At 42.8% G+C, this 16,656-nt stretch overlaps 1 protein-coding gene across 1 annotated transcript in view; it reads right to left on the bottom strand.

Moving 5' to 3' along the window:
• Window positions 1–16,656, bottom strand: part of HSD17B4 (hydroxysteroid 17-beta dehydrogenase 4) — a 396,885-nt gene that overhangs the window by 128,132 nt on the left and 252,097 nt on the right. Inside the window, exon 17 of the mRNA XM_068247101.1 lies at window positions 11,152–11,217. Coding sequence (XP_068103202.1) covers window positions 11,152–11,217 — 66 coding nt within the window. The remainder of the gene's footprint in view (window positions 1–11,151; window positions 11,218–16,656) is intronic.

Consider the following 16,656-nt stretch of genomic DNA (forward strand, 5'->3'; position numbering starts at 1 on the left):
CACCTGGCTGCATGTACTGGGGCCACTATACACCTGGCTGCATGTACTGGGGCCACTATACACCTGGCTGCATGTACTGGGGCCACTATACACCTGGCTACATGTACTGGGGCCACTATACACCTGGCTACATGTACTGGGGCCACTATACACCTGGCTACATGTACTGGGGCCACTATACACCTGGCTACATGTACTGGGGCCACTATACACCTGGCTGCATGTACTGGGGCCACTATACACCTGGCTGCATATACTGGGGCCACTATACACCTGGCTGCATATACTGGGGCCACTATACACCTGGCTGCATATACTGGGGCCACTATACACCTGGCTGCATATACTGGGGCCACTATACACCTGGCTGCATATACTGGGGCCACTATACACCTGGCTGCATATACTGGGGCCACTATACACCTGGCTGCATATACTGGGGCCACTATACACCTGGCTGCATATACTGGGGCCACTATACACCGGGGTACATATACTGGGGCCACTATACACCTGGCTGCATATACTGGGGCCACTATACACCTGGCTGCATATACTGGGGCCACTATACACCTGGCTGCATATACTGGGGCCACTATACACCTGGCTGCATATACTGGGGCCACTATACACCTGGCAGCATATACTGGGGCCACTATACACCTGGCAGCATGTACTGGGGCCACTATACACCTGGCTGCATGTACTGGGGCCACTATACACCTGGCTGCATGTACTGGGGCCACTATACACCTGGCTGCATGTACTGGGGCCACTATACACCTGGCTGCATGTACTGGGGCCACTATACACCTGGCTGCATGTACTGGGGCCACTATACACCTGGCTGCATGTACTGGGGCCACTATACACCTGGCTGCATGTACTGGGGCCACTATACACCTGGCTACATGTACTGGGGCCACTATACACCTGGCTGCATATACTGGGGCCACTATACACCTGGCTGCATATACTGGGGCCACTATACACCTGGCTGCATATACTGTGGCCACTATACACCTGGCTGCATATACTGGGGCCACTATACACCTGGGTACATATACTGGGGCCACTATACACCTGGCTGCATATACTGGGGCCACTATACACCTGGCTACATGTACTGGGGCCACTATACACCTGGCTACATGTACTGGGGCCACTATACACCTGGCTGCATATACTGGGGCCACTATACACCTGGCTGCATATACTGGGGCCACTATACACCTGGCTGCATATACTGTGGCCACTATACACCTGGCTGCATATACTGGGGCCACTATACACCTGGGTACATATACTGGGGCCACTATACACCTGGCTGCATATACTGGGGCCACTATACACCTGGCTGCATATACTGGGGCCACTATACACCTGGCTGCATATACTGGGGCCACTATACACCTGGCTGCATATACTGGGGCCACTATACACCTGGCTGCATATACTGGGGCCACTATACACCTGGCTGCATATACTGGGGCCACTATACACCTGGCAGCATATACTGGGGCCACTATACACCTGGCAGCATGTACTGGGGCCACTATACACCTGGCAGCATGTACTGGGGCCACTATACACCTGGCTGCATGTACTGGGGCCACTATACACCTGGCTGCATGTACTGGGGCCACTATACACCTGGCTGCATGTACTGGGGCCACTATACACCTGGCTGCATGTACTGGGGCCACTATACACCTGGCTGCATGTACTGGGGCCACTATACACCTGACTGCATGTACTGGGGCCACTATACACCTGGCTGCATGTACTGGGGCCACTATACACCTGGCTGCATGTACTGGGGCCACTATACACCTGGCTGCATATACTGGGGCCACTATACACCTGGCTGCATATACTGGGGCCACTATACACCTGGCTGCATATACTGGGGCCACTATACACCTGGGTACATATACTGGGGCCACTATACACCTGAGCACCCCTCATTGTGCCTGCAGCATCATCAGATTGTTACTGAGCCCCTCATTGTGCCTGCAGCATCAGCAGATTGTTACTGAGCCCCTCATTGTGCCTGCAGCATCAGAAGATTGTTACTGAGCCCCTCATTGTGCCTGCGGCATCAGCAGATTGTTACTGAGCCCCTCATTGTGCCTGCTGCATCAGCAGATTGTTACTGAGCCCCTCAGTGTGCCTGCAGCATCAGCAGATTGTTACTGAGCCCCTCATTGTGCCTGCAGCATCAGCAGATTGTTACTGAGCCCCTCATTGTGCCTGCAGCATCAGTAGATTGTTACTGAGCCCCTCATTGTGCCTGCAGCATCAGCAGATTGTTACTGAGCCCCTCATTGTGCCTGCAGCATCAGCAGATTGTTACTGAGCCCCTCATTGTGCCTGCAGCATCAGCAGATTTTCTGAGCCCCTCACTGTGCCTGCAGCATCAGCAGATTGTTACTGAGCCCCTCATTGTGCCTGCAGCATCAGCAGATTGTTACTGAGCCCCTCATTGTGCCTGCAGCATCAGCAGATTTTCTGAGCCCCTCACTGTGCCTGCAGCATCAGAAGATTGTTACTGAGCCCCTCATTGTGCCTGCAGCATCAGCAGATTGTTACTGAGCCCTTCATTGTGCCTGCAGCATCATCAGATTGTTACTGAGTCCCTCATTGTGCCTGCAGCATCATCAGATTGTTACTGAGCCCCTCATTGTGCCTGCAGCATCAGCAGATTGTTACTGAGCCCCTCATTGTGCCTGCAGCATCAGCAGATTGTTAATGAGCCCCTCATTGTGCCTGCAGCATCAGCAGATTGTTACTGAGCCCCTCAGTGTGCCTGCAGCATCAGCATATTGTCACTGAGCCCCTCAGTGTGCCTGCAGCATCAGCAGATTGTTACTGAGCCCCTCAGTGTGCCTGCAGCATCAGCATATTGTTACTGAGCCTCTCATTGTGCCTGCAGCATCAGCAGATTGTTACTGAGCCCCTCACTGTGCCTGCAGCATCAGCAGATTGTTACTGAATCTTTTCTATCATACGGGACGTGTCATGTATATCTGAATGTTTGGCATGATGTGACGTGTCACGGATATCTGAATGTTTGTCGTGATGTGTCACGACCTGGAAAAGGTTGGGAACCACTGATCTAACTGGATCAATTCAGTCAATGTCCCCTGTGTGGAACAATCTTTAAACCATCTTTCTACTAAAGTCTATAGAACTTCCTGCTGCATACGTCTTCATTTAACAATCCTATCATTTGCAATCTACTTGCGGTCTATTGCTGTTAACATCCTATCGCTAAAGATCTTTGGGGTAAAGATTGTGGAAACTTCACTCATTGGTAGTTTTCAGTCTTTGCGTGGGTACTTAGCTTTAGCCTTATTCCATTGTAAATAAACTCAATAGATAACATGCTACCCCCCAAAAAATTCTATAAGTGTGAGAAAACGCGGAAAAGCCGCCGTGTGTACTCAGAACAAGGCGGCTGATTCCGCGTCCAACGCGGCGGTTGGCACGCGTAGGCCTACATCTAGTAGTACGGCCAAACGCGGAGAAACCGCCGCATGCCTTGATAGCGGTGCGGCGGTTTCCACGTCCAGCGCGGCGGGTGCTTTACATCACATGTCTAGTGTGGCTGGGACTGATAGTCCACACAGGTTCAGAAGGACGCGCGCGCGCTGAGAGGCAGAACTTATATGACAGCCAGAAGGGAGTCAGCTGACCAAGCCGGTCAGCTGATGGCAGTACCACTTCAAATTGGTCCAGCACTTAGGGGAGGCGCTGGAGAGCGCTTTGCTATATATACTGGGTGCTGGTCATTCTCTGGTTGTCTGCCGTTGCGATCACTACGTGGTAGCACTCAGACCTGTTTGTCAGTATCTGTGTTATTCTCTAGACTAGTTCCAGGGTGTTGATGACTACGGAGCTCACACCCAAGACTAGGAATACTGTGTATTATCTGTGTTATCATTCAGACTAGTTCCAGGGTGTTGATGACTACGGAGCTCACACCCAAGACTAGGAATACTGTGTATTATCTGTGTTATCATTCAGACTAGTTCCAGGGTGTTGATGACTACGGAGCTCACACCCAAGACTAGGAATTAGCTTTACCATCCTGTTATACTTCAGACTAGTTCCAGGGTGTTGATGATCAAGGAGCTCACACCCATAGACTAGACATTGTTGATTATTTGTTATGACCTTCTGCCTTCCTGACCTCACTTCTGATTTCTGATTTGGTACTTCGCTATATCGGATACTCCGTTGCCAAACCTTGCTAGCCTTAGGATTCCGAGTCTGTCTCCTTCCTCTGTACCTTATCTGTCTGTCTGTTGCCGACCTGGCTTGTCCGACCTCGAGAACTATCTCCTCTGTTTGGAGATAGTTCACAGATCTGTCAGTGACACTCCACCATTGGTGTCACCCACACTCTGGTCCTTCCCGTTCTCAGCCTGACTCCTCCCCTTGGGGAGCCTCAGGCTTTTGGAAGGAGCCTGTTCTTTGGGCAGTACCCTTACTGCCTTGCACCCTCAATACGGGTGCTCTCCTCAAAGTATTACTGTTGCACCAAACACTCTTATTACTCAGGTGCCCAGAGGTTAGAGATATATCTGATTATCGGTGATACTGCAGATCATCAATAATCGGGTATATATCTGTATTCTCGGTGATACTGCAGATCACCGATAATCAGATCCTCTCTGTGTTACACCGATCGTTACAATAAGGAGCAATTGTGTAGATGGGATAAACACTAAAAGGCTAATCAAAAGGTGAATGTCACTGTCTTGTTGAATTCTAAGGCCGGGGAAGCAGTAATCTGTGGCCCATATTTAATTCACCTTTTCTCCTAAGTTTTCTGTTAGATGGTACTTTCACACTTTATCAGTAAAATGCCTTTTAAGTGACCAGCAAGCAAGAAAACACAAAGAATAATTTTGACAGTAATTTTTCTCCTACTTTTTGGCATTTTTCAATCGCAGAGTGCTGAATATGCATTTTAGACAGAAAATAACATATTGGCCTCAATTCACTAAGCTTATCTCCTGTCTTTAATAACGTTTCTATAGTTATCACCATGGTGACGAGGCATGTAGTATTCAGGAAACATTTTACCTCAGGCAAACCTAAAGTCAACTCTTCTGTCTTAAAATATCCTTAAAATAACTCCAGAATTCTAACATTTTAATTAACTGCGTGTGAAAATCACTACAGAGGAGGTAACTTAAGGAATGAGGAGATAAGATAACTCTCTCACTGTGTGGAGGCAAGTTTCTCTTGCCTTATTATCTCCAGCATAAACTTAGTGAATTGAGGCCTCCTGAGACAAAACTTGGGAGAAAAAGTGAATTATATAAGGGCTCATGTTAGAGAAAGGAGAGGAACGGTAGAGACAGAACCTAAAACATGATTGTACATAGGTTGTTGACAACCTTGTCAAGTGCATCTTGGTTCAAACATAAAAAAGTGCCCAGTCCTGTCAGTATTTTGACAGTTGGAATTGGTTTTGTATGTGTCTCTATGGCTGTGTTCACACATAAAAGGTGCACATTTCCGATCCAGTCAAGTAAAGCTGATAGAAAAATGATGCAGATCTGACAAGACAGTAGTGGACCAGATCGGAAATGTGCAGATTTATGTGTGAACCAAGGCTAAGGGCTAAAGGCTAAAACATGCTCTGACCATATACATGAACCATTATTATAATATTGAAATGCTATGAGAATATGGCAGATTCTTTTCAAAGTGCAGACACAGATAGGAAGGAGCCTGTGGGGCACTCTGCTATACATAAAGATTTTAGCGCTGATTTTATGTCAGTTTTTCAAAGCACATTTAGCTTTCCTATATATTCTAAAGAGAAGAATCTCATTCCTCCCCCCCCCCCCCCATTACAAAAATAGGACTATTAACAATACAAGCTTCTGTAATACAAACTTCGAAGGAGTGAGTTGGCTGAGTTTAAACAATTTACCTGCACAACTAATTGCCGTATAGACCTTCTCAGCGATGCTGCTCTCTTCCGAACAAGGTTTTAACAGTGCAGCTGCCAATTAGCCACATTTTATCTAAATATAATAGATTACTCAAGCTTGATGATCCCAATTAGATAGGATTTACTTCTACATCGTCCTTATTTTGCTTTTCTTAACGTTTCTCTGAGATGGGGTCTAGACCACTATCCTGCTGAGCAGATGGAATAAAAAGGACAGCTCATTTTGACTGGATTCTTGCATATGCAGTTTTTAAATTTTCTTATCAAACATTAAAGAAAATTTATGTCAAACAGAGCAGCATCCTTTGAAAGTGTAGGGATGCAGCCCCTGGTAAGCTTGGCATGCAGCTCAGCCAGATGTATTGCCTTCACAAGATGCTCTGACGTAGGGAAACAGCCAGGTGCGTCTAAGCGGCTAGATTACATCCCAGTTTGTCATTCAGAGTCTGTGAAAACCCAGCAAAAATAGAATACCTCATTAATGACATTATCATTCCGCCTACGTATGGACAGCACTGTGCATTTCACTAGCTAGTTTCTGACGCAGGATGCTGCATTCTTGTTGGTATGCATCTCTGTGCTCTTACTTAGTGGTGTCTGCAGTAGCAGTTTTGGTCGATGTCTATAAATATTGATAAACAAATAAAGAAATAAGAAAAAAAGAGTTTAGAGGGTCACTAAGTTACTGCCAAAATAAAAAATGGCAAGTCCATGATGAAAAACTACTCACTTGGAGAAGTTCTATTGCTAAGTCCCTCGTCAAAAATGAAGTCACGTTCTGATAACGTACAAGACTTATGTGTCCATATAGATTTACACAGATTTAGGAAGCATAGACGAGAGAAAACTTCTAACAGGCTCATCAGCACCATCCAGGAGTAAGGTGCTGGGGCTAGCAAATCAGTGAGCAATTAATAAAACTACTGGTTAAATAATTCAGCTGCTAAAAGGCAATTGCTAATCCCAACTTCTGCCTCCTCGGTGGGGCTAATTGGCTCAGTAGGAGAGTCTTTTGTTCATCACTACGAGAGAAATTTTGGATTTTCAGCTACATTAGGCTCTATTCACAAAGCATTACCGCATTTGGTGATGCTGAAAACAGCTGATTTTACCGATCCCCTTCCCAGGGTACAATTCATATAGGTTTACTATCTCCGCACAGAAAATCACAGTTCCCAACTAGTGAAGTAAATGACCGACTTGTGCGGTAATTACCTCTGGAAATGTCAAGAAATGGCAATTCACAAAGATTTCCGCATTTAATTTACCGGCCTAAAGTGTTTGGGTTTTTTTTCCAGCTTACAGCAGCTGATCACTGGCCCTCCCCTGGCTGTCTCTGTGCGGTAGATTTACATAGTTACATAGTTATTTTGGTTGAAAAAAGACATACGTCCATCGAGTTCAACCAGTATAAAGTACAACACCAGCCTGCTCCCTCACATATCCCTGTTGATCCAGAGGAAGGCGAAAAAACCCTTACAAGTTATGGTCCAATTAGCCCCTAAAGGGAAAAATTACTTCCCGACTCCAGATGGCAATCAGATAAAATCCCTGGATCAACATCATTAGGCATTACCTAGTAATTGTAGCCATGGATGTCTTTCAACGCAAGGAAAGCATCTAAGCCCCCTTTAAATGCAGGTATAGAGTTTGCCATAACGACTTCCTGTGGCAATGCATTCCACATCTTAATCACTCTTACTGTAAAGAACCCTTTCCTAAATAAATGGCTAAAATTCCTCCATGCGCAGATCATGTCCTCTAGTCCTTTGAGAAGGCCTAGGGACAAAAAGCTCATCTGCCAAGCTATTATATTGCCCTCTGATGTATTTATACATGTTAATTAGATCCCCTCTAAGGCATCTTTTCTCTAGACTAAATAAACCCAGTTTATCTAACCTTTCTTGATAAGTGAGACCTTCCATCCCACGTATCAATTTTGTAGCTCGTCTCTGCACCTGCTCTAAAACTGCAATATCTTTTTTGTAATGTGGTGCCCAGAACTGAATTCCATATTCCAGATGTGGCCTTACTAGAGAGTTAAACAGGGGCAATATTATGCTAGCATCTCGAGTTTTTATTTCCCTTTTAATGCATCCCAAAATTTTGTTAGCTTTAGCTGCAGCTGCTTGGCATTGAGTACGATTATTTAACTTGTTGTCGATGAGTACTCCTAAGTCCTTCTCCAAGTTTGATGTCCCCAACTGTATCCCATTTATTTTGTATGGTGCTAGACCATTAGTACGTCCAAAATGCATGACTTTACATTTTTTAACACTGAATTTCATCTGCCATGTATGTGACCATATAGCCATCCTATCCAGATCCTGTTGCAATATGACACTATCTTCCTGAGAGTTGATGATTCTGCACAATTTTGTATCATCTGCAAAAATAGCAACACTCACTACTGCATCTACTAGGTCATTAATAAATAAATTGAAGAGCACTGGACCCAGTACAGACCCCTGTGGTACCCCACTGCTAACAGTCTCCCATTTTGAGTATGATCCATTGACCACAACTCTTTGTTTTCTGTCCATTAGCCAGTTCCCTATCCATGTACACAGACTCTTTCCCAGTCCTTGCATCCTCAACTTTTGCACCAGACTTTTGTGGGGAACAGTGTCAAAGGCCTTTGCAAAGTCCAAGTATATCACATCTACAGCATTCCCAGAAATTGAAAAAAATCATTATTTCTCATTTTTTGGCCATTATAGTTTGAAATTAATACATGCTACCATAATTAAAGCCCATGTATTTTATTTGCCCATTTGTCCCGCTTATTACACCATTTAAATTATGTTCCTATCACAATGTATTTTATTTGGAAGTCAAGGTGCATTTTTTCAATTTGCGTCCATCACTATTTACCAGCCCATAATTAAAAAAATATATATTAATATACTCCTTTGACATGTATATTTAAAAAGTTCAGACCCTTAGGTAACTATTTATGTTTTGTTTCTTTTTTTATTGTAATTTTTTTTGTATTAAAAATTGTATGTGGGTAATTTTTGATGTGGGAGATAAACAGCTAATTATAAACGTAAAAAAATGTATTTATTAAAAAATGGATGTGTATGTAGTTTTACTATTTGGCCACAAGATGGCCACAGTGAAAAAGTCCTGGAAGCGTGATCGTACGCTTCCAGGAAGAGGAATGAAGACGGGGAACTTTTTGATACTCAGAAAAACCGCAGCATCTGATGAGACGCTGTCCGCTTTTCTGCGGGGGGCTTCGATCAATGAAAGGAATCTATAATCCCTTTCATTGATCGCTGGGCTAACGGCCGGCGGCGGGAGCGCGTGCAGCCCGTGGGAGTGTGCGCAGCCCAACTGGACGAGAATGTTCGTCCAGTTGGGCTTAAGTGGTTAAAAAGCAAGTTCCGCTTGCAGGGACTAATGGATAAAATTCTGTACATAGCCTCTATGGCTCCAGGTCAGCTATACCAGATCTGAATATCCATTTTCAAATTGCCCAAAAAAGGTCTTTGTATAGGAAGTCTTAAAAATTACTTGCCTCCTTGCCATCCTAACAAACATCTGTTCTGCTGCAAGTCCCCTATGACCGTGCAATCCATACAGTACACAGTCCGTAATGTACGTATGAAAATTTCCCTAAGGTGAGATCCACAAGTAAAAAAAAAAAAAAATGTGTATTGAAAATAAGCCGCAGCTAATACAAGGGATTATGCAGTGCACACTCTTACCCAGAAATGAAAACTGCATTTACCTTTGACAACTAATTAAATATTTACACATTCACCAACAAACTCATGTATGGTAGTATGCTTGGTTAACTGGAGTGGGACTCTTGGATTATGCCTGTTGCATAATCCTGTTTGGAGAAGCAGGTAAATGAAAGGAGAAAGGGAAGAAGATAAAAAAAGATGAGAAAAAACAACTACTGTAGAAAAGTGAGGAAATGGGGTGTAGATAAAAAAAGAAGATACGTTTTTATAAGTTTAAACCCTCTGCCAAGAACACAGGCTTGTTGGACTTTTTTTTTTTTTTTTTAAAGATCTCAAAAACTATAAAAGATCCAACAATATAATTTTCATGTCCATAGGCTGTTGTATGGAGAGGCTGGGCGATGTTATTGTCTGGGAAACAATAATTGTTATCTTCAAAACGAAAGCAGCACAAATGGGCGTAAACGTAGCACTAACCAAACAGGATGGAATCTTCATTTGTGCTGAGTGGAGGGGGGTGGAGGGGTGGTCAGCTTCATGGAGCTCTCTAACAGAGAATGGAATCCTCCACTCTCCACCTGCATTCCTTTCCCCAAAAAGAAGTGCAGAGGTTGATCTCATCACTAAAGGGTACCTGAGTTGAAGTAAGAATTGACATTTACTTGGGGCTTCCTCCAGCCCCATGTACACCATAGCCTCCCTCTTCTTCCTCCATGGCCACTCCATTAATCTGCCATCTTGCCCGGTATTAGGACTGCAGTTGTGCTAGTCAGGGTCCACTGCGTCATGCGCTACTGAGCCCCCATCACCAGGAGCGTCCTGGAGAGTACTATCTCCACAGCTGCAGACTGCTCCCGGTGATGGGAGAGCAGGGCGGGTAGAGCATGCATAGTAGATCCCGACTAGCGCCACTGGAACCTAATACAAAGCAAAATTACAGAATAATGGAGTGGCTGGGGAGGAAGACGAGTGAGGCAACGGTGTCCATGGGGATGGAGGAAACCCCAGATAAGTTTCATTTCCTTTTCTTACTTCGGCTCCGTTTTCTTTATGGTAGGATATGTCCTCAGTCTTGAAGGAGTTAAAATACCGGTTGTGCACTTAAAAGAATCCAGAGAAGTTAGTGAAACTGCAGTCATACTTCAGTAATAAAAATCTAAACAGCACATGGCCATTATGTTTCACAAAGGCAGAGCTAAAGGCGTTCACATGCTTTCTCTCAGCAATTTGGCTCTCAGGCCACATGCGGCATAACAAACCTTTTTACTAGAACATACTATTATAGGCCCACTAAGTGATACACTCAAAGCTGAATGGTACTTAAAGTACACATTAGTCATCAAAAAAAGTAGTTCTCATCCGCATTATTTCAGAACCTCCAAGCAGATTACATAAATTGAGAGCAGAACTTGACTGTTAATCTATACCGTAATGAAAAACAGGTTTATTGTATATAGCTGAAAAAAGGTGCACAATCTATACCTGGTCAAGAGTCGTGACATCACTTGCTACAGCATCTGGCGGGCGATTGGGTGGGTCAGCAGTTGGCTAAAAAGAACAAACGAAAAATAGTTTTAAAAATGTAAAAAAACAACAACACAACCCATACTTTAAAGCAGAAATAACTATTCTATTTCATATACATGACAAACCTAATTAAGGTATACCAACGTACATCATTCCAGAAAACTTGTAGGCAGTTATATCATCAAATAGCATTTACTACAGAAACGTACTGTACTTCCTGATTATGGAGAGTTTAGCTATGTCCCTCAATCCTAAAGCCACATAGCAATAAAACTAACTAAACAGGATCTAATCAAATAGGTGTGTATTGCTTATGTAAAGAAGGACCAAGAAATTGAGTGCTGTGTGCATTGTAAAGCCCAACTAAATTCAAAACAAAACAGTGTAAATCCTGATAAAGTTAAAATGGTATGAAAATAAAATATCACCTCTGGTCTAAAACGTTAAATATAGCATAAAACTAATAAATAAAAAGATATGACTTTTTAAGTTACTTAAAAAGTTGATGATACAAACTTCCACTTCTCTCAGAAACTAATTGAAAAGATGTCCACTCTAAAATGATCAGATTGTCTTGAGCTGTATTTGACAGAGTAAATAAAGCACTGATGCTTTTGCTCTATCTATGGGGTAGCAGAGAACTTTCACTGCATTGATTTGCAAATACTGAATTATAAGACATTCTGATAATTAGTCGAGCAGCAAGCAAGGTTATCAGTTAGGCCCCGTTCACATCATCAAATGCGGATGGCCGTGCGTTCAGAATGCAACGCGTACAAACGCACACTATCTGTGTTTGTATGCGTTCCGTGGCTGATACCATTCACTGAAAGTGAATGGGTCAGCCGCATGTTTTGTTAAAAAATGCGTGCAGCATGCGTTCCCGGACCGCACATGTCCGGAATACATGCAGTGTGAACATCAGACAGTGCAGTCTATGCACTTTCTGATGTCGTGCATGTCTGCCTCCTGCACACATTGCCGAAATCCGGAGGGCAACACCTGCAGTGTGAACCGGGCCTTAGCTTCAGTGAAATAATTAAGGAATTAAGACACCGGGCAGAGCTGTCTGCAGGAAGAAACGATCAGCCTCACAGCCTGTCACTAGTATTCAGTGGATGAGAGCTGCAGGGGGACAGAAGGTAAACACACAAATGATCTCTTGAGATTCAAAAGGAAGGCTGTATACAGCCTGCTTGTGTATGGATGTATTTTCTATGTGTGGACATACTGTACATCAACCTACTTCCTGTTTTGGTGGCCATTTTGTTTGTTTATAAACAAACTTTTTAAAACTGTTTTTGACTACTTTTAATGCGACGGGGAGCGGCAAAATTGTGACAGAGGGGAATAGGAGATGTCCCCTAACGCACTGGTATGTTTACTTTTGCATGATTTTAACAATACAGATTCTCTTTAAAACAGAATGTGTTTACATAAGGAGGTACTGTATATATCAATATTAACCACTTTAACACTGAGGGTTTTTTACCTCTTTAGGACCAGAGCAATTTTCCCCTGTCAGCACTCCTCCCATTCTTTCACCAATCACTACTAAGCACAACAAAATGATCTATATCTTGTTTTTTCCCACCAATTAGACTTTCTTTGGGAGGTACATTATGCTAAGAATTATTTTATTCTAAATGCATTTTAACCACTTCAGGATCACAGGTTTTTCCCCTTAAAAACCAAAACAACTTTCACATTTCAGCGCTCCTCCCATTCATTCAGCGATAACTTTCTTGTTACTTACACTGAAATGATCTATATATTTTTTTTTCACCACAAATTATGCTTTCTTTGGGTGGTAGTTTTTGCTCTGAATTATTTTATTTTATATGCATTGTAAAGGGAATAATAAGGGAAAAAAAATTATTTCTCATTTTTCAGCCATTACAGTTTTAAAATAAAATGTGCTTTGGTACATAAAACCCACACATCTTATTTGCCCATTTGTCCGGTTTATTACAACGTTTAAATTGTGTCCCTAGTACAATGTATGGTGATAATATTTTAACTGGAAATGAAGGAGCATTTTTCCATTTAGGGATTTTTAATACTTTTTCACTTATTACAAGAACTTTTTTTGAAAAAATATACTCTCATGACATCCGTATTACAAAAGTCCCTAAGGTAACTATTTATGTAAAAAAAAATTTAAATGTAATTTAAAAAAAAATGTTTTAACAAGTGTTTTATTTCTGTAACTGTGGGGGAGGGATGGAAGGGGTTAAAAGTAATAAAAAAAAATAAAATAATAATAATAATAAACTTTCTATGGAAAACAGTATAGTGGCATAAATAGGTGTATTTTACTTTTTGGCCACAAGATGGTGCTATTGAGACCGTGTTTCTATTAATAGAACACAGCCTAACACAGAAGTGTTGGGTCTGAGAGCTTATGCGATGTTAATAAGCTCTCCAAAGACACGGGAACGGTGATCGGGATTGAGAATCAAAAGATTCTCACATCCTGATCACAGATGGAGGGGGCGGCGATGGTGGATCGGCGGAAAACAGCGCAGGGATCGTGAATGCGACGGTAAGGCAGCAGTACGCATATCTACCCCCCTGATCCGCACATGACGTTTAAAGGGGCGTGGATATGCGTATCAAGGATCCTAAAGTGGTTAAATTGAAATAAAAAAATGAAAAAATTCATTTCTCAGTTTTTGGCCTTTTTAGTTTTAAAATAAAACGTTGTACTGTGGATAAAACCCACACATTTTATTTGCCCATTTGTCCTGGTTATTGCAACATTTAAAATATTTCCCTAGGACATATATGTCAAACTTCGGCCTGCGGGCCAAATCTGGCCCTCAAAACCATTAAATTTGACCCTCAAGGGATCTCTCCACTTTGCATTATGTTTGGCCCTCTCTAGAACACCAGGGACGCTATATTGGAGGTGAATCTCTAGAACACCAGGGAAGCCATATGGGGGAGGTAGGGGGAAAGCACTAGACACCAGGGAACTGTATGTGGGAGGGAGGAGGACCACTAGACACCAGGGAACTGTATAGGAGTTAGATGGGAGCAATTAGACACCAGGGAACTTTATAAGGGAGAAATGTGGCTAGTGGATATTGAGGTTGGTCCACGGCTAAGTCCCAGTGCTCAGTTTCGGCCCACTTTGTATTTGAGTTCGACACCCCTGCCCTAGGACAATGTATGGCGCCAATATGTTATTTGGGAATAAAAATGTTTTCAGTTTTGCCTCCGTCACTAATAACAAGCCCATAAATAAATACATTAAAGGGACTCCGAGCAGTGCAGAAACTATGGAAAGATGCACATCATTTTAAAGCTCTCTTTCTCCTCTTTCCAATGATATATAAACCGCCACCCTACGCCTTTTAGTTTTCGCTATTTTCGCGATTGAAATTACAGCGGCCGCGATTTCGATCGCGAAAATAGAGAAAACTAAAAGGCATAGGGCAACGATTTAGGTGTTGTCAGAAAGAGGAGAAATAGAGCTTTAAAATGATATCCATCTTTCCATAGTTATATTGTATTACACAGGGCGACTTTTTGTCAAAGTCAGCAGCTGCATTCAGCAGAATGGAGCTCCTGACACTGGGGAAAGTGTCGTCCTGTGTAATACAATATAACTATGGCTTGATGGATATCATTTTAAAGCTCTCTTTCTCCTCTTTCTGACGACACCTAAATCGTTGCCCTACACCTTTTAGTTTTCTCTATTTTCGCGATCGAAATCGCGGCCGCGGCAATTTCAATCGCGAAAATAGCGAAAACTAAAAGACGTAGGGTGGTGGTTTATATATCATTGGAAAGAGGAGAAAGAGAGCTTTAAAATGATATGCATCTTTCCATAGTTTCTGCACTACTCGGAGTCCCTTTAAAAAAAACAGTAATATACCCTCTTGACATACATATTAAAAAAGTTCAGTCCCTAATGTAACTCTTTATGCATTTTTTTATGGATGCCGAAGTTCATTGACACAGGGACTTAGATTAATGAATGGGAACTGAGTTCTCCCCGCTAACGGTTGGCGACGGGAGCGCGCTGGTGCAAGCAGCGGCACCTGCCACTGAAGACGAATATTCACAGCCCTGGGACTTCAAGTGAAGTTTTTCCGGGCCATGATTACACTGCACATGGTGCAGTAAGTGGTTAAACATGATCCTGCCCTCCTTAATGTGGGCATTTAGCAGTAATTTGGATGGCAACACCAAAGTCATGTGAATAACATATACTGCCGGCACTCCAACCGATGCAAACCAAGCAAGGTTTATTCAAACAAATCCAACATTTCATATCTTAACAGTGTTTTATCTGCAGAGATCTTGTGCGTGCAATCTCTAAGGAAAGAATACTTTGAGGTTCTAAAATGCTGGATATGTGTAAAAAAACCCGTTGGGTGTACAACTGTTGGACTGCCAAAAATACTTCAGAAGCAGACTTGTAGCAGGACTTGTTCACACTTTATAACAGGTGGGGGTGGGGGAGGAGATTAACCTAATCCATCTTGACTTTTCTTCATATTGCTAATTGTCAAGCGTTTTACTGTTGTATTAATGTAATTGTACGGATCCAGATGGCCTATATTGTTGTATGGATTTAACTTTTTAATAAAAATTACTAAAAAATTAAATAAATAAAATAAAAATAAATGGCAAAATGTATTAGCTGGTACAACTCTGAATTCTAAACTTGAGCTCTTGGAATTGTGATTGAATGCTTTTGGTCACCACACTCAGCAGTTTCCACTTGGCCCTGTAGAATAATTCTAATGGTTTACTGCTCTAATCCTTATCAGAAGCCAGTGACAGGTACGCAGCGCTATGGACAGAAGCATGCAGAAAGATTTCCCTCGGTTACTTCCACTGATATTTTTTAATGTCCATAGATGAGAGATTGCAATACACGCAAGGACATGAAAGATGGAAAAACAAATAAATAGATTTTCTTCCCCCCTTCCAGAAGCTCGGAGGGCAGCTGTGAAAAAATATGACATAGTATTGTGAATTTTACAGCAAGAAATAAATGATTATGGCCCTGATGCTTAGCCAGAAAATGGATTTGTACTAAATGTCTAGCAAGAAAATGGTTTTGCATGCCTGACAGATATTTAAAAAAAAAATCCACTGGTGGGAATAAATACAGTTAAGTGACTGGATGTATTGAAAAATGTAAAGGGCTTTCAAAAAGGGAACACAATAGCGATGTGTACAACTGAGCTGGAACGGTTTAACCTGAAGACCTTTTATAATCACAAACACTGGTCCGAACGACAGCCGGGGGCCCCAGGTCTCTCTCACTAGTTCCCTGGAGGTGAGAGGTCCAGGGCTTGCCCTCACTTCCCTCTAGGTATCGCATGGTGGTTTGGAGGCCCCAGCTAGTGAGAGAGACCTGGGGCCCCCGGCTGTCGTGCGGACCAGTGTTTGTGATTTTAAATTTCTTTTTTGCAGTTTCCAGGATGTGGTTGACAGGTG

The sequence above is a fragment of the Hyperolius riggenbachi genome, chromosome 1, assembly GCF_040937935.1.
Source record: "Hyperolius riggenbachi isolate aHypRig1 chromosome 1, aHypRig1.pri, whole genome shotgun sequence".
Classification (NCBI taxonomy): Eukaryota; Metazoa; Chordata; class Amphibia; order Anura; family Hyperoliidae; genus Hyperolius; species Hyperolius riggenbachi.